Raw genomic sequence first — 19,749 nt, forward strand, 5'->3', positions numbered from 1 at the left:
GGTAGCGCAATTCCAGGCAAGAATACTGGAGTGGGTTCCCACACCCTCCTCCAGGGTCCACACCCTCCTGACGCAGGGATCCAGCCCCCGTGTGTCTTACATCTCCTGCATTGGGAGGCAGATTCTTTATAACTAGCGCCACCTGGGAAGCCCCTCGCTTTTTAAAATTCCACACATAAATAAGATCACGCAGGTTTTTTTTCTTCCTGTGTCTAGCATATTTCACTTGGCATAGTGTCCTGCAGATTTATACATGTTGTCACAAATGACAAAGTCTACTTCTTTGAGGCTAAAAATTTTGTGACTCCATATAGATCACAATTTCTTTATTTATTCATCCCTAAATGGCAACCCACTCCAGTATTCTTGAATGGAGAATCCCATGGACAAGGAACCTGGTGGGTACATAGGGTCGCAAAGAGACAGACCAGACTGAGAGACTAACACACATACACACACATGCAAAGACACTTAGGTGGTTTCTGTATCTTGTTTATTGGGAATATCGCTGCAGCTAACATGAGAGGATGTATTTCTTCCATGTATTCATTTCATTTCCTTTGGATACATATCCAGTAGGGGGATTTCCAGATGACAGTTCTATTTTTAACTTTTCAAAAAGTCTCCATACTATGTTATATAACAGCTATACCAATTTACACTCCTGCTAACCGTGTGGAAGGATTCCCTTCTCTCCACATCTGCACCAAAACTTTGTACAATACTCATCTTAACAGGTATGAGGTGACATCTCAAGGCTTTGATTGGCATTTCCCCGATGATTCGTAATATAGAGCTCCTTTTCATGTACCTGTTGGCCAGCTGTCTCTTATCTTTGGACAAATATCTAGCCAGGCTTTTGCCCATTTTTAAAATCATGTGACCATTTAAAACCACTTGCTTTTCTGTGGCCCCAGGGGACTCACAGATGCTCCCCCAGCTCTCAGGGTTAGGTGATTTGGGAGCCGGATTCTTGGATAGCAGCTAGAAATGCTTCACTCCCCAGGATAGTCTGGGATTTGGTGGTTCCCTCCCAGCCGTAAAGTGCTGAACCAGGGATGGGGTGTATGGTGTGTATGGATCTCAGCTTTTTTGACCCTTTTTGATGTGGGTATTTTCTTAGTTGCCTGATGTGTAGGAGTCTCTAAACCAACTTCTGGATTTTTCCCAGAGGGATTGGATCCGAATTTCGCTATGTATTTGGTGCATCTGAGGGAGGAGGGAAAAATCAAGAGCCTCCTAATACTCTGTCTTACTCTCTGATCACTGACTTACCTCCCCTTTAATGTGAAGCAATGATTTTAGGAAAAGGTCTTATTTTTCCTTAAAAATGTCTTCCTTTTTATGATAATTTCTTAAATCTAGTGATTTAAGACAGAATCTGGCTAAAAGCCAGGAGGTTTAAATTCACTCTTCCTCTTTTTCCTTTCCATATTTTTGTAGGCAAGTGACCCATGGACCAGCTGAGGCAGAATAATTACTTTCCTCCTACATATGTTGACCTTAATTCCAATTAGCATTTTGGCCTAAGAGTGAACTAAGTTGATTATTTTAACATAATTCCTAGCAAACCTTTTAGTGCTTCATGAATCAAACTCAGTATTTGATAACAACTATGTATTTTTGAATTTTATACCTTTTATCCCTCTCCAATATAGTGGCAGTTTAAAAGCAAGTACTTTCAATGAGATGAGGTTCTCAAAGTTGTCTGCCTGATTTTGACACCTTGTACTCTATTTGATAGATTAGCCTTGTGTGCAAAAAAGAAAAAGGCCAGCATGCGAAGGGCAGCCATACAGCCATGTCTGATGGCTCTAGAAGCAGCCAGAGCAGCCCAATCCTCTAACCATATTTGACTATTTGGGACCCCAAGGCAAATCAGCCTATCAGCTCAGTTCAGTCGCTCAGTCGTGTCCAACTCTTTGCGACCCCATGGACTGCAGCACACCAGGTCTCCCTGCCCATCCAACTTCCAGAGCTTGCTCAAACTCATGTCCATCAAATTGGTGATACCATCCAACCATCTCATCCTCTGTTATCCCTTTCTCCTCCTGCCTTCAATCTTTCCCAGCATCAGGGTCTTTTCCAATGAGTTGGTTCTTCGTATCAGGTGGCCAAAGTACTGGAGTTTCAGCTTCAGCATCATTCCTTCTAATGAATATTCAGGACTGATTTTCTGTAGGTTGGACTGGTTGGATCTCCTTGCAGCCCAAGTGACTCTCAAGAATTTTCTCCAACACCACAGTTCAAAAGCATCAGTTCTTTGGTGCTCAGCTTGCACATTACAAATCTGCATATGAAATAACTAAATTGTGTTGATGTGCAATTAAAAGCATAAGACATGTCCTTTGAAGAGGCAATAATGATATTATTTGGATACTGTCAACTTTTGAAAAAGAGTGAGGACCTCTTGTTAAAGATATTTTCACTCCACTCTTCTCACCTGAGACATCTCCATGCCAGTAAAAATAAAAGGAGGAAAACAAAAATGAAGGCTTTAATACAACATGGAAATTGCTGCAACCACTAATGACAGAGCACGTATACCAAACACAGAGATGTGTGGACTCAGTATCCTCCTCAAACCTGAAATATTATGATTTCCTCCAAATCAAGAGGCATCATCCACAAAGGCATAGACCAAATTTGTTGAACCAATTTGTATTAACCTAGGGGATGGGGTTGAGTCACAGGAGAAACAGGAAATGTCCCTTGAGAGATTCACGGCAGCAGCACAGAATAACAGAGACGGCAGAGATGAAGAGGCACTCGTGACGTTTATTGTCTGGGACTGCCCTTCTTATCAATTTATGCCTAAGAGAAACTGACTGAGGTGCAACAGGCTAAGGAGGGAGAAGAGGTGATAGCATCTCGTTGAAGAACCTGTGATGATGATGTGCTGTGAGATACACCCATCTGGTTTTCGAGGAGAAGATGGGGAGATGCACCTCCTCCCCTGGGCCTAAAGAAGCAACAGACTTAATAGCGACGAGGCTGAGAGAGGAGCTGGGCTACTTCCCCACGAAACACACCCTCACTGATCGGCGGGTGGCCAGGACCACAGAAGATGGAGAAGTGAAGAATCCGTGCATGAAAGCCACCACCACCACCATCCAGGGAGAGATGGATCGATAGACAGATGGATAAAAGCACAAGGCTGATGAATACACCTCAAGACAGGAATTATCTGGAAAAACACAGGAACAGTTCAAATCCAAGTTTGAAACTTGGATTCTTGGAAACTTGGATTCTTGAATTCTTGGAAACTCCTGGCTTCCAAGAATTCATGAAAAGCAAAAGAAAAAGATTGCTGATTGAACTGTCACACATAATTTTGCTCCTTTCAAAAGCCTAAGTAAAAAAAAAATATTTTTCTCTTTAAAACATAAACCCACAAAGACAGGGAACATCAGCCTAGAAACATTGGAACCTGGGAGACACACATGTGGAAACTGGCTTAGCAGGAGAAATAGGACTGGTTTTCTAGCAGTGGGATAAGCCGATGATGACCTGGTTTTACCCCCGCGGAATTCTCACAGGCTTAGGGGTGGGCTGCATCAGGCACCTCTGAGAGTGTGGGAGAAGGTGGGCACTTGCCTCCATGGACAGATGAAGCCAGGAACCACTGCGGTGTGTTCTTAGCCTTCTCATTCTTAATGACTTTCAAACTACAAACATGTTTTACTTAGATTAAAAATAAGCGATAAAAAGGTTTTTCCCCAAAAAGAGATTATCAACTAGTGAAAGGAAATAGATAAACCAGAATTGCTCAGGGATAGGAGAAAGAAAAAAATTAAATATTACAGAGATTCAATCTACTTTAGAAGCTCTCCCGCGCCAAGAGAATATATACAACCAAAAGCAAATTATTTCTTAAAAAACCTGAGCAAGTCACACAAAACAAAAAGAAAATGCTTTTCCATATAAAAATGATTATGGAGAAATGATGGATAGGGCAGAAAACAGAGACTTCATTCAACAGAGAACTAAGAGGTGCTCCTAAAGAAGAAAAGGAACAAATTCTTTAGAAGAAAAAAAAAATATGGATATGAGAAGAAAGATTTCTTGAAACAGAGATTAGAATCTGTAGATCAAAGGAGAAATCTGCAACACCAGAAAAATTTATATGAGAATAATTGAACCAAGATATCCTGGTTTTAAGTCACTGATTATCAAAAAGAAAGAATCACTAGGAGAAAGCAAAGCAAAAAAGAATAGTTAGACATCTAGGTAGACTAAACAGATCACATCAAGAAAGGAAAAAACTTAGTCATCTCAGACTTGTCCATGTCAAAGTGTCAGGTAAGAAGGGAGAAATGTCTATCCTGTTCTGAACAAAAGAAAAGTAACTCAAATAATGTTTTCTTAACCAAATTACCTTTCAAGTAGAACAGAAAAGACAGGCGTTCTCAAGCATTCAAGAATGTAAACAGTCCAATGCTCATGGCCCCTTCGTTTGAACTCTGGATGACAAAATCTGGTCAACCAAGGAATAAATCAAAATAAGGATCTCAGATAAGAAATTATAGTTGTAAAACACTGGGACTTCCCTGGGGGTCCAGTGGCTAAGACTCCACACTCCCAGTGCAGACAGCCGGGGTTCAGTCCCTGGGCAGAGAACCAGACCCCACACGCCACAACGAGGGGTTTGTGTTCCTCACCGAGATTCAAGGGTCCCGTGTCCCGCGCCTGGGGCTCAGTGCAGCCAAATAAACATATACATTTTAAAATGACTGTCTAATAGAGTCTAAATACAGAATGAAGGTTAGAGAGTGGGAACTCTAGTGGCAGAACACACTGTAAACATTTAATCTGATATTTTTAAAATAGAAAAATATTAACAAAAACTGTTGGAAGGGCAAGTATATAAAATTTATTTTCTCTTTTTTTTTTTTTGGCATAGGGTCAACGGAGAATGTCTAAAGTTGAAATGGCAGCTGTAAAACGTACAATGATTCCAATCAATGATAGCTTTTTCTAACTTCATTTTTAGAAATATCTCCTGTAGTAGGGGTAGACACCATGTATGTGTCTATATATATATATATATATACACACACACACACACACACATATACACACACGTATATACACATACACCTGAAGTTCAGCAATTACTTCATTTTTCACTGCAGTTACCTTTCCTTAGGTTAAAATAAATTAAAATTCAAGGTAATGTTTTTAACTCATACATATAATCTGAATCTTCTAAACTTATTTTATTTCTTCCTATCTCCATGTGTCTATATACGATATATGTATATATTATAATGGTGAATGAAATAGTAACCAAATGTTAACAATGATTATTTCTGAAAAGTGGAATTTGGGATGATGTTAACGCTTTTCTTTGTTCCTTTTTTGTATTGCGTGTAATTTTTTATAACAGGAAATTGTTATTTTAATAGAAACAATAAAATCACTTCAAAGGAGAGAAAGAGAAACTTCTTTTGAAATATGGAACACAGCCTTGAAAAACCACTTATCCTTGACCTCAGGGTGGAGTTAGGCTAGTTGGGTGAAAATCATTCGGTGCCGACTCTCAAGCTGAGGAAATAAATAAAGCTGCTGATCCTGTGTGGGTGCTTCTTCCATGCCAGGCACTGGCTAAATGCTCTGCATTCATTATCTCCTTTCATCCTTAAATGACCCTATGCAGGACCACCCTTCAGGGCAGCCACTTGTGGTTTGGAAGGCTGAGCATACAGCATCCCAGGAGACACTGTTCACATTACCCCCATGTGTCTGGCACAGCCTGGAGTTTTGCAGAGGACAAACTGCAGCTACATGCAGGGACCGCAGCATTGGTACCCCCCTTTTCTCAGATAAGGAGAACTGAAACTTACAGATGTTAACAGAATCATCCCAGATCACAAACCTGGGAAGCAGTGGAAGCCAGACTCAAAGCCTGGTCTACCTGACTAAATCCTGGACCACAGGCCTACAACACCAAACCAGCGCTCCCTGAGGGGTAACAGGTGGACTGGGTGAGAGGTGACTGGCCGTGGAGGTAGCAACAGCTCTTTCCCTGTGTGTGCTAAGTCACTTCAATCGTGTCCAACTCTGTGTGACCCCATGGACTATAGCCCGCCGGGCTCCTCTGTCCATGCGATTCTCCAGACAAGAATACTGGAGTGGGTAGCCATGCCTTCCTTCAAGGGGTCTTCCCAACCCAGGGATCAACCCCCCCACCTCTTACGTCTCCTGCATTGGCAGGCAGGTTCTTCTTTCTTTTTTATTTTTTTAAATATTATTTTATTAGTTGGAGGCCAATCACTTCACAACATTTCAGTGGGTTTTGTCATACATTGACATGAATCAGCCATATAGTTACACGTATTCCCCATCCCGATCCCCCCTCCCACCTCCCTCTCCACCTGACTCCTCAGGGTCCTCCCAGTGCACCAGGCCCGAGCACTTGACTCATGCATCTCACCTGGGCTGGTGGTCTGTTTCACCACAGATAATATACATGCTATTCTTTCAAAACATCCCACCCTCACGTTCTCCCCCAGAGTTCAAAAGTCTGTTCTGTACTTCTGTGTCTCTTTTTCTGTTTTGCATATAGGGTTATCGCTACCATCTATCTAAATTCCATATATATGTGTTAGTATGCTGTAATGTTCTTTATCTTTCTGGCTTACTTCACTCTGTATAATGGGCTCCAGTTTCATCCATCTCATTAGAACGGATTCAAATGAATTCACTAGCGCTACCTGGGAAGCCCATTCCCATATTGCCTTCGATTCCCGTGTAGCCTTCGGGTATCTCAATGTGGACTAACATAATATTCTAACCAACATTGAGGTTGTTCTGACAATAACAGTTTATATACACAAATGTGTGAAATGACTTTTTCCCGTGACTTAGGTGCTTCCATTTTGAATGAGATTAATTCCTGATTTTTCCTCCTGGCAGTCTGCCCACCCCTCACCAGTGATCTGGTATCCTTTCAAGAGGTTTCTCAAGAGGTTAGCTCATCTTTAGCTCAAATTTGACACCAAAATTAAGAAAAAGAAATTTGTTTTTGGATCCTAAAGAAAATGTTGACAGCCACAGAACAATGTTTATAGCACTTATCATGACAATATGAAAATATAGTTTCTAATAAATGTTATTTGATGACAGTCAAAATGGTTACTTGATAAAATGACAAACTTGAAAGTGATGTCTGGTAACTCATTTATTAATACATAAAACACAACTCTACAGAGCTTTCTGCCCTATCCTTCATGTAGATATGAGTGCATTGAAACCGATAATACAGTAAGTAACCTGTTCTCTCCTAAGGGAGGCCTTGAGTGGAGTAGGGGGTGGGATTCCCTGGCATGCTGGAAAGATGGTTAATCTGAATTTCAATGTCATTTCACTAGGGTTCCTCCCTGAAAATGCCAAATGCCACCTTAGGTGCCAAAGCTTCATACACATGTTAGTGTGGATTCTTTTCATCCAAACCGAAGACAACACTTAACTGCGGCCACTCAAGGAGCAGGAGTTTCCACTGGGGCTAAGAGAAAAGATGCTGTCTTTTGAAGATGGGTTGGAAGCCTCTGGTAGGCTGGGACACTTTATCTAGCCAAAGGGGAATTGATGATCTGGGAGCCAAGAAAAGAGGGCTAAAGGGAAGAAAGAGAATTCAGAACACAATGTAGAAGAGGAAAAAGCTTCAATTTTGCCTAACCATAGGCACCAGGGAGTATGCCCCAAACATCAAAATCTATTGGAACTCCTATAACTGAGTTAATATATCTTATGGCTGAAAATCTGTATCTACCGAGTTTCCCCCAAGTCATCTACTCCAACTCAGTGCTTTAATTTGGGCCAGTGATTCATTCAGGAAAAAAAGAGGAAGATGAGGGAGATTTCTGTATATGCCCCTACATCTGCCAAGTCACTATTCAAAGAACTTTAGAACTCTTGCCATCAAATGAATGCATAGATTCTACTATAGTGTTAAAAATGTTATCGATCTCACATCTAATTTTCATCTTGCCACTAGATGTGATTCCAGCATCATGAAGCTTTCTGGAGATATTCACTTCATCAGAAATGAGCACCAGCAACTTGAAAAAATAATTCAGGAGATGATGTCTTCCCTACAAACTGTTTCTAAGAACTTGGATACGAAGGTAACTGAAAAATTTGGAAACTCTTACGTACTACTGCTAGAACTAAGGGCTTCTCAGATGGCGCTAATGGTAAAGAACTGGCCTACCAACTCAGGAGATGTAAGAAATGAGGGATGGGAAGATCCCTCTGGGAGGAAATGGCAACCCACTCCAGGGTTTTTGCCTGGAGAATCCCATGGACAGAGGAGTCTGGCGGGCTATGGTCCATAGGGTCACAACTGAAGCGACTTAGCATGCATGCATGCCAGAAGTAAGATCATTATGACTTACCAAAATGCTCAGTCAAGCAGCAATTATTCAAAAGAACTCTTTTCCTCCAAAGGGTTTAAATATGACAGCTCATTATACACCATGCACACAGCCAGGTTAATCAACAAATACTTAATGAGTGCCTTGAGGAGCCTGGTGGGCCACAGTCCATGGGGTCACAAAGAGTCATACAGGACTGAGATACTAACACTTTCACATTTTCTTAGACTCCAAAACAGCCACTCATTGTAAGCATATGCTTACAACTCTACGGTTGCCATCATTTCCTTACTTTCTAGGTTCTTTTCTCTTTTCTTTTCCTTGTTTTTTTTTTGGCCTTGCCATGTGGTATGTGGGATCTTAGTTCCCCGACCAGGAGTTGAATCCTATTCTTGGACTGCCAGGGAAGGCCCTCCAGGTACAATTGGAGAGAATAAGCAAAGGAATTTTCCATTGAAGGTATTACTATTAAAGTTTCAGCATAAACCTGAGTTCATCACATTACATCCTAGCAATGGGTTATGTTTCTTACAAAATAATACACAAGTCCTTTGGCCTGGATTTTAAAGACCGTCTCTACACTGGCCCCTGCGTATCTCTACAGCTCACCCTCATGCTTCCTAGCTTACCCTTTATACCGGTGACGCTTATTGCACTGCCTCCAAGTTCTCTGTGCTCTTTTTGCCTGAAGTGTCTAAAGAATCCACCTGCAATGCGGGAGAGCTGGGTTTGATCCCTGGGTTGGGAAGATCCCCTGGAGAAGGAAATGGCAACCCACTCTAGTATTCTTGCCTGGAGAATCCCATGGACAGAGGAGTCTGGCGGGCTACAGTCCATGGGGTCGCAAACAGTCAGACATGACTGAGCAACTAACCTCAGCACAGCATTTTCACCTTCACAGGCAATGGTTTAATGAAAAGAGCCAATGCAAACTCTTCGATGCCCTAATTTGTCATGTGCCTTGTGTGAGACAAGCACATCTCGTCTGAAGGCATTTGGGCAGAACAAAGTGGAAACTCTTTGGAAGCTGGGGGAGATGAAAGCCTGGTGCTTGATTATTTGTTCATGGGAGTCAGTTTATACAAAGCAGAAGGTACAGAGGAGGCAGAAAGTTTCCAGCAGTCCCATCAAGCTTGTCCATCTCCCTACAAACCCACCTAAATAGTCCTAATAGTTGGGGGCTGATTATCTTAGTTTTTCAAGGTAATCATATCAACAACAAATCATAACAGCTTTATGTCTAGTGCTCTGATGTAAAACTTCATTACTTAAGGTTTTGACCAGGACTTCCAGAACACTGTTATATAAAAGTGGTCAAAGAAGGCAGTTTATCTAGTTTCTGATTACACTGGAAATGTCTTTGCTGTTGGCTATTGGTTTGATTTATTCTTAATTATGTTAAGAAAGTACCCATCTATTCCTACTTTACTTAAATTTTATTAGAACTGAACATTTAACTTTATAAAATGCCTTTTGGACATTAACAAATGCCTAATTCAGCATGATTGGTTTTTTGGTTTGGGTTTTTGTTGTTAGCTTGTTTATTTTTTTGGCCTTCTAATGTGCTATGTCAAAGTATTTCCCAATGCTGAAACATTCTGGCATTTCTGTAATGAAAACTGTACAGTCTTTGTAATAACTCAGTTTTTAATTTTGCACCTAATTTCAAAGGTGATATTAGATTCTAGATTCTCTCTTAGTTTTTTTAAGGTAATACATACATGATTCAAAATCAAATCTATATGAGAAAATACACCCTGAGAATTTTCACTTCCATTTCTGTCACCAGTAATCACACCCATTCATGCTACTCACAGGGAACCATTTTTACTAGACTATTATGAATCCTTTCCATATGCCTTTACAGGTAGTTCAGTCAGTTCATTTCAGGCGCTCAGTCGTGTCTGACTCTGCAACATCATGAACTGCAGCACGCCAGGCCTCCCTGTCCATCACCAACTCCCAGAGTCCACCCAAACCCATGTCTATCGAGTCGGTGATGCCATCCAACCATCTCATCCTCTGTCATCCCCTTCTCCTCCTGCCCTCAATCTTTCCCAGAATCAGGGTCTTTTCAAATGAGTCAGCTCTTCGCATCAGGTGGTCAAAGTATTGGAGTTTCAGCTTCACCATCAGTCCTTCCAATGAACACCCAGGACTTTACAGGTAGAAGCAAATACAAATTCATATTCTTATTTCCTCCTTTTTACACAAAAGATAACATATCATAAGTATATTACTATGCACCTTTTTTTTTCTAAACAAACATATCCTAGAGACCCATCCTATCAGTACATGGAGGACTTCCTCATTCTTTCTCACGACTGTGTCCTCTTCCTCTGTGTATAACAGCTCATTTAATCAGTCTCTCATGGATCAACATTTGGATTCTTTTCACTAATTTGCTCTTTCAAACAGAGCTACAGTGTGTAACCTTGCACTCATGTCATTTTGTATGTCTGTAGAACAAATACCCAGAAGTGGGACTGTGGGGTCAAAGGTACTGTGCTTGTTCTCTTGAAAGATTTTGCTCTCTCCAGAGTTTTTACCATATTGCATACCCACCAGCAATATATAAAATGTCCTATATCCCCATTGCCTCACCACTGAGTGTTGTTTGATTCTTGAATTTTACTTTTCTTAAAGGAAAAGACATCTCTGTTTTAATTAGCCTTTCTTATTACATGTTTTCATTTATTCAAGAGCTAGTTGTACTTCTTTTCCAGTGAGCGACCTGTTCGTATCTTTTATCCACTTCTCTATTGGGCTATTGTTCTCTTTCGATTTCCAGGAGCTCTTTGTATGTTAGCAAAGTGAGGTGATTCCCTATAGTGTGAGCTGCAAATATATTTTTCCAGTTTTTCATGTGTCTTTCGACTTTTGGTTTGTACATGGTCTCTATTTATAGCTGAATTTATCAGTCTTCTTTTTATGTGTGTATGTGGCTTCTGAGATTTGAAGTCACAGTTAGAGTTTTCTCACACAAAGGCTTGACAGAATTGCTTATATTTTCTTCTAACACTTTCAGGGCTTTATTATTTATATTCAAATTCTTGATTCATTTTGGAATTTTTTTTCTAAAATAGGATTGCCTTCATTATCATTTTAATTATTGAGACCTTGTAGTGTTTTTAATATCTGATAGGGCTAGTCTCTCCACTGTTTCTTTTTTTCCTTTTCCTAGTGATAATTGCTTTTGCAGATGATTTTAAGATTAGCCTGTCTAGGTCCAGCAAGTAAATTGACAAATAACTCTGCTTTAATTAAATTGAAATCATGTAAAATTTATAAATTAACTTTAGAACTGACATAGTCATAATGCTGAGTGTTTTATCCAAGAACATAGGGTACTTTCCATTTGTTCAGGTTCGCTTTTATATCCTTCAGGAGTGGTTTCAAATTTTCCTCATGTAGATTTGTCATTATCTTAAATATATTTTGAGACTTCATCCTTTTTTTTAGTTAATTGTAATGGGGCTTTCATTATATCTTCTAACTACTTGTTAGTTGTGTATTATAAAGGCTGTATTAATTTTATAATTAGTGAATTGTCTTCTTGATTATAGTAATTTTTCAGTTGGTCTTTGGTTTTTCCAGACACACAATCATATGATTTGTAAGTAAAAATCATTTGGCCTCACCTTTTTCCATTTTCATATACATAATTTCTTTTCTCTAAGTGTTTTGAATAATAACTCTGGTACAATATTAAATAATAAAGCAAGGACAGAGGGCATCCTGGTCTTATTCCTGACTTCAACAGAAATGTCCCCAGTGTTTCTCCTCTGATGGCAGAAATAAACTTTCTCAATAAATCTTTTTCCTGATGACTCAGACTGTAAAGAATCTGCCTGCAGTTCAGGAGATCCAGGTTCAATCCCTGGGTCAGGAAGATCCCCTGGAGAAGGAAATGGCTACCCACTCCAGTATTTTTGCCTGGAGAATCCCATGGAGAGAGGAGCCTGGCGGGCAACAGTTCACGGGGTTGCAAGGAGTTGGACACAACAGATCAACTAACACAGCAGCATTCCTATTTTACTAAATCAAGAGAGTTTATAAAAATAAATGCCTTGTGATGTAATGGACAGCATAATGACTATGGTTAATAGCACTGAGTTGCATATTTGAAAGTTGCTAAGTGAGCAGATCCTATGTTTAAAATGTCCTAAGTTATTTCACTTGGAATTTATTTGCGCTCATGTCAGAACTCTACCTAGAAATTCCTGAGGCCTGATCTTAGACCACTCAGGTGTTTTCTTTGCAGAGCCCAATTATGCATTGCAGCATTTATTCAAAAGCATTCAGTGAGCCTGCAGCAGTGGCCATCTAATGTGTCCTGAGGATATAGTGGTGATAGAAGATACAGTGGCTTACACTGTAACTGGGGAGAGAAAGTAAGGCAACAATCCAGCCAACAAACTGATAAACCAAGGTCAATAGCATGCTTTTGTTATATCATTAGATGGTTTCTTATCAAAAAGATTATTATAGACAGCAGAATGGAACACGCCCCCATTGTTCTTTCCCTGAAAGTAGTGCTAAAACTGTTGACTCATTCCTTTGACAAAAATCATTTTCAGATGCAAACATGCTTTAGGCTCAAGTCTTTATTCCGGCTCCTTTAGGAATAAAGTATAATGAATGTAAGTGCTAGTGGTTTTGTTCACACATAAAAAAGCTCCCTTTTGTACTTTCATTAGGTAATGCAGCTCTTAGAAAAGATAGAGGCTTCCAGTTCTGAGCAAATCTCAAATTTAAAGATGGTCCAGGGGGATTATCGCCACGAAATGAACCTTTTGGAGTTCAAGTAAGTGAATGTAAGATTTCTAATTCTGTTTAATGCATTCCAAAGGGTTTTGCCTTAATGAAAGCATTAGCACTGGATAAAATCCTATTCCAGGAATTTGAACCTGGCCAAGCAATAAAGCAACACACTGATGTGCAGAGAATATTTTATACTAAAGGGATTCATACCATATTTTAATAGAAGAACTATGCATATTAATTTGCCATTCTCATTTGCATAATCTCAACTGAAATGACACTTTCTGATAAGAGTATAATTTTAACTTATCAACTGTTCACTAAAATGCCTCAATGTAAAGCCCAATTGAATATTCAGAGATTCCATGAAGCTATCAAATAATTTTTTTGACTCATAGCTTTTCCTTTAAGATTTCTTCTAAGACCCTCTGCTTGCTTCTTTTCAGTATCCCTATTTGAATACTATTTGTAATCCCACATTACACTGAGTTTTCCCTTGTACAATGGAGAAAGCAATAAAGGAGACAAGACTCCACATTCAAATTATTGGCCTCCTTATCCTCAACTCCTTTCTTATTTAAATAACCATCATTTCCTGGCATCATAGTACCAGCAAAGGAAATTCTAGGTACTTAGGTGATACCTCCTTGTTGTTGAGTCACTCAGTCTGGTCTGACTCTGAGAACCCATGGACTGCAGCATCCCAGAGTTTGCTAAAACTCATGTTCATGGAGTCAGTGATGTCATCCAACTATCTTGTCCTCTGTCTTCTCTTCTCTTTCCTGCGCTCAGTCTTTCCCAGCATCAGGGTCTTTTCCAGCGAGTCAGCTCTTCGCATTACGTGGCCAAAGTATTGAAGCTTTAGCATCAGTCCTTCCAATGAATATTCTGAGTTAATTTCTTTTAGGATTGACTGATTTGACCTTCTAGATGTCCAAGGGACTCTCAAGAGTCTTCTCCAGCACCACAACTCAAAAGCATCAATTCTTTGGTGCTCAGCCTTCATTACAGTCCAACTTTCATATCCATACATGACTACTGGAAAAACCATAGCTTTGATTATATGGACTTTTGTCAGCAAAGTGATGTCTCTGCTTTTTAATATGCTATCTAGGTTTGTCATAGCTTTTTTTCCAAGAAGCAAGTGTCTTTTAGTTTCATAGCTGCAGTCACTGTATGCAATGATTTTGGAGCCCAAGAAAATAAAGTCTGTTACTCTTTCCCCATCTATTTGCCATGAAGTGATGGGACTGAATGCTATAATCTTCATTTTTTGAATCCTGAGTTTTAAGCCAACTTTTTCACTCTCCTCTTTCACCTTCATCAAGAGGCTCTGCCCATCTATTCCTGTTCTTTCTCTATTCTTGTTCTTTCTCCTCTCTGCCCCACATCACTTGAGTTTACTGTCTTGGTCAAATCATAATTATGAATATACCTTCTCTCCATGTTTCTCCATCTCCACCATATTTCATTAAATCTAAGTGCCACCAACTATAAAATGTACCAGTATATTCTTGTACCTCTAAGACTTGAAGCTAACAACGAAACAGTGTATGCTAAGTCGCTTCAGTCATGTCCGACTCTACAACTCTAGACTGGAGTTGGGTTGCCACTGGAGTGGGTTGCCATTCCCTTCTCCAGAGCATCTTCCCAGACTCATGGCTTGAAATTGGGTATCCCACATTGCAGACAGATCTTTACCATTTGAACCACCAGTGGTCATCACTAAAACTAAGAGAGAAATAAGTGTCTTCGGTAAAAAGAAAATACCTACTTTCTCCATTCTCTAAAAATGCTTGTCTAGGTTCTTAAATTCTAGAACAATGAGGGTGCTCAGTAAATATCTATGTCATGTTTGATCTAATCCCTTTAGTTTAGAAGTAAGATAAAGTGTCCATAGGAGAAATAGAAAAGCAAACTGTTTCTAGAAGTACAATTTAAGAATGGATTTTATTGGGGGAGAAAAGGAACTTATTATCTGGAGTGGAAGACTGGCTTAAAGCGGTCAAGAATATTAACAAACCAAAAAGAGGGGGAAAGTAAATGTTTGAGATCTAGGGATGACTGCTTCACTGATGTTGTTGCCTACTTTTTCCACCTTCAGTCCTGTGGGAAATCAGCTTATAGATGAATCATCTAAATAGTTAAATCTGAATCTGGACACTTTTGTAATAGTATAAACTGGAATCCTTTCTCACTTGAAATAGTGAAGTCTTAAAATTTCATTAGTATTACAGTACTTGATAGTTTATAAACCAGACTTTTCCCTAGGCAAATACTTATTAGTCTATAATTCAATTACACAATAGATTTTTATTTAAAATTTCTCCACTTATTTTTTAAATTAAAAAGTAGCATGCATCATTGCAACAAATAAAATAAAGATAAAAATAGAGGTCACCATTCAGGCTTCCTAACGTAACCAGTGCGAACACCAGGGATGTAATTTTCCTCACTTTCCTCCTTGTTGATATAAACATGTAACAGAAAAGGGAGATTTTATGTATACACTATATAACATGTGTTTAGCATAGATTATATATGAGAGAACATGGGTTTTTAAAATAAATCTTATACACCTTACTCAATAACTTATTTTCCCCAGTATATGTTGGTATCTCTCTAGATCAGTGAGTATTATTCTAGCATTATTTTTCACAGCTGCATAATATTTTAACTTATAGATAATTAATTCATAATTAATTATTCATCGATTAATTAACTCAATATTAATTATTCATTCATTCATTAATTCAACTATCTTACTGGTGAATAGATCTTTTCCAGTTTATAGCTACCAGTTTATACAAACAAAAATTTCCAGTTTATACAAACAAAAATTATTGTATGTATATCCTTAAATGTCCTTAGATATAGGTGCTTTTATTTCTATAGGCAAAATTCCTAAGTCAGAGTTTATGTTTGTATTAATTTTTATAAATTTATTTCTAAAAATGTTGTAGCAATTTACTCATACCAGCAATGCCTGAGAAGGACTTTCTGTGCATTCTTATCCACACTGATTATTCTTTTTAATATTTGCCAATTAAAGGGTGAAAAATAGCATTTCTTTCTTTCATTTGCATTCCCTTCACCCTTTGAATTTCTGTGAATTGCCCATTTTTTACCATTTATTTCCAACACTTTCTTATCTACTGGTAGGGTTCCTTCACATTAGGGATATTAACCCTTTAAGCTATATATTACAAAGTATTCTGTTCAAAGAGAAAGTGAGGTGGGTAGGGCTTTTTTTTTTTTTTTCAATCAGAGCAGTTCTCAAAGCAAAGTGGGTGGAGTATAGTATTTGTTTTACTTTTTTAAGAAAAAAGAAAACCGGGTAAGTTTAATTGAGCAATTTTTCCCATTTAGAAACTTTAACAAATTCAAGTTTGATGGTAGACGGGACATATTTTATTAATATATTGAACTTAAAAGCCACAATATTGTCGGGATTTTCTAGTGAGTTCATGGGGCTTTGGCACAGAAGTGACCATTTGATCTGACAAAGGAGACGCACAGGCTGCATCATTTGGACCTCTGCACTGAGCCTCCTCTTTCCAGAAGGGCCTTAGTCCAATGGTCAGCTAAGTAATATCCTCAGCCAACAACCAAGTGCTTACAGAGCAAGTCTCAGGCCTCATGAACCGTGGCTGCCTTTCAGCAAGGGGCTGGCAGAGGCAGCACTCCCTCGATAGCTCTTGCTGCTGCTGTTGTTCAGTTGATAGTGAATTATAAGAAAAAGCACTTGGCCAATGAAGCAAATGCAGAGAGTCAAGTCTTACTACACAGCTTTGAAGGTGCTGCCATGGTAGAAAACAAATCAGGGCAAGGACCCGTCTCATTCATCTTTGTATCCTCAGCACCCAGCACGTTTCGTACAAAAAGAAGCCAATGAACAAAAGACTGTTTTGAGTATCTATAATGCATTAAGTTGTGTTTTGGAAAATCCAAAAATATAATCATGGCCATAGACAGTAAGGGAGAAAACACATAAATAAGTGAAAAGCTCATTAACAGGTAAAGTGAAAGTTGAGATATTAAATGAAATATATCAGTAGGCAGAACTAATAAATATTCATTGTCATTTATAAACACCTACCAATCACTAAGGGCTTCCCAGGCGGCTCACGTGCTAAAGAATCTGCCTGTCAAGAAGGAGACGTAGGTTAGATCCCTGAGTTGGGAAGATGCTCTGGAGAAGGAAATGGCAACCCACTCCAGTATTCTTGCCTGGGAAATCCTATGAACAGAGGAGCCTGGTGGGCTACAGTCCATAGCATCATAAAGAGTTGGACACGACTTAGTGACTAAACCACCACCACCACCCACCAATCACTAAATGCTCATGCTGCTCAAGTGCACTCAGCTCTTCTGGCTGGCTTTTATCTTCATTTCAAACACAAGGTAGCTCATAATGATGGAAATTAAATAATTTGCCTGAAGTCACACAGTTAGAAAGTGTCTGACTCCAAATCAGGCTATTTGTGTCATCTGTGATGCCTGCATCTCATAATTTCACATATTAAACAAATTGTGCTATGACCAACCTAGACAGCATATTAAAAAGCAGAGACATGACTCTGCCAACAAAGGACGATCTAGTCAAAGCTATGGTTTTCCTAGTAGTCATGCATAGATGTGAGAGTTGGAATATAAAGAAATCTGAGTGCAGAAGAATTGATGCTTTTGAACTGCGGTGCTGGAGAAGACTCTTGAGAGTCCCTTGGACTGCAAGGAGATCAAACTAGTCAATTCTAAAGGAAATCAGTCCTGAATATTCATTGGAAGGACTGATGCTGCAGCTGAAACTCCAATACTTTGGCCACCTGATTTGAAGGACTAATTGGAAAAGACCCTGATGCTGGCAAAAATTGAAGGCAGGAGGAGAAGGGGATGATAGAGGATGAGATGGTTGGTTGGCATCACTGACTCAAAGCACGTGAGTTTGAGCAAGCTCCAGGAGTTGGTGCTGGACAGGGAGGCCTGGCATGTTGCAGTCCATGGGGTTACAAAGAGTCATACGTGACTGACCGACTGAACTGAACTGAACTGTGCTACTGAAAAAATTTAGGAAAGGGAATGATCAGGTGCTCAAAACTGATGGTCTGAGGCTATGAAGATACTGGAATTTAAACTCAAGCACAATTTGTAACAAACAATAAGCAAAAGTTTTTCTATCAGAGTGAAATTGAAATTTCTTTTTAACTAGTGTCACTCATTAAAAACCACGGAATGTTGAGAAGAAATTAATTTGAGGTTATTGGTATAAAGGGCTTCCCCTGTGGCTCAGCTGGTTAAGAATCCTCCTGCTATGCAGGAGACCTGGGTTCAGTCCCTGGGTTGGGAAGATCCCCTGGAGAAGGGGAAGGCTACCCACTCCAGTGTTCTGGCCTGGAGAATTCCATGGACTGTATAGTCCATGGGGTCCCAAAGAGTCAGACATACTAAGCAACTTTCACTCACTCACTATTGGTATAAATTTAGTTCATAAAAACGTTTCTTGAAATTTATTTCTTGTTTGTGACATGAAACTTAGATTCTTAGACTCAGTCTCTAAAGAAACAATAGTACCTAATCTAAAGGACTTATTCAGATAGGATTACAAAAAATGAAGACATCTGCGTTTATAGCCCACCAAATGGCACTAAATTTTTCTATATTCTCGTGTAGTTAAAGCCACTGTCTGAACTCTCAAAAGCCTAGTAATAGTAACAGCTTTCAAGAATTCAAAATATTTATGTCTTCTAAAAAAGTTCATTCAACAGATTGTTGCATGCAAGACCACTGGGTCTGAGACATGAGAGAGCTGGTAAACCTAACCCAGGATGGAGCTCTGTCATTCATGTATGTCATCTGCAACCGGGGAGGTCCCTGGGAAACTTGTTTCAAGCCTCCCTCTCTGTCCTCACCGTTCACTCCCACCACAGCCATGGGTTTCCCAGGGGGTAGTGGTTACGAATCCGCCTGCCAACACTGGAGACACAAGAGATGAAGTTTCGATCCCTGGGTTGGGAACTCCCTTGGAGGAGGAAATGGCAGCCTACTCCAGTATTCTTGCCAGGATAATCCCACGGACAGAGGAGCCTAGCAGGCTACACTTCACGGGCTCACCATGATTCAGATGTGAGGGAGCACGCTTTTGCACACACACACATACACACCCACCCCTCTCTACACTGGGCTCTCATGGTTTCTATAGAGTCCTATTAAATTTTCTTTTACTCTTCTGTAACTTTCTCCCTTATAATTGCCCTTGTGTGCATTTTAACCAGATTCTATCAGTATGAAAAAATGTTAAAAATCAGCCCTTATCTCATGTTTATGCTAGTGAGGTCTCTGGCCATAATTTAAAGGTCTGATTTATGATTTAAGGAAAAGGAAATAAAAAGTTACCTATCACTCCATCTATCCATCTACTTACCTACTTACCTATGCAACTACATCTGATTGAAATACTCCCATAACCAGTGATATAGAGGATTTGAGAACTAAAATGTGTTATCTAAGATAAATTCATCCTATTAAGATTATAACTGTATGTTCTATAATTAACAGAACAATAATTCTTATATGGCAAATTATGTCCATTATGTTAGGGAAAAGTCAA

The 19,749-nt window shown here is 39.4% G+C and overlaps 1 protein-coding gene across 1 annotated transcript in view; it reads left to right on the top strand.

Moving 5' to 3' along the window:
• Nucleotides 1-19,749, top strand: part of FAM81B (family with sequence similarity 81 member B) — a 52,882-nt gene that overhangs the window by 24,301 nt on the left and 8,832 nt on the right. The window contains exons 6-7 of the mRNA XM_065936810.1: nucleotides 8,000-8,129; nucleotides 13,079-13,185. Coding sequence (XP_065792882.1) covers nucleotides 8,000-8,129; nucleotides 13,079-13,185 — 237 coding nt within the window. The remainder of the gene's footprint in view (nucleotides 1-7,999; nucleotides 8,130-13,078; nucleotides 13,186-19,749) is intronic.

The sequence above is a fragment of the Muntiacus reevesi genome, chromosome 1 (assembly GCF_963930625.1).
Source record: "Muntiacus reevesi chromosome 1, mMunRee1.1, whole genome shotgun sequence".
NCBI classification, from domain to species: Eukaryota; Metazoa; Chordata; class Mammalia; order Artiodactyla; family Cervidae; genus Muntiacus; species Muntiacus reevesi.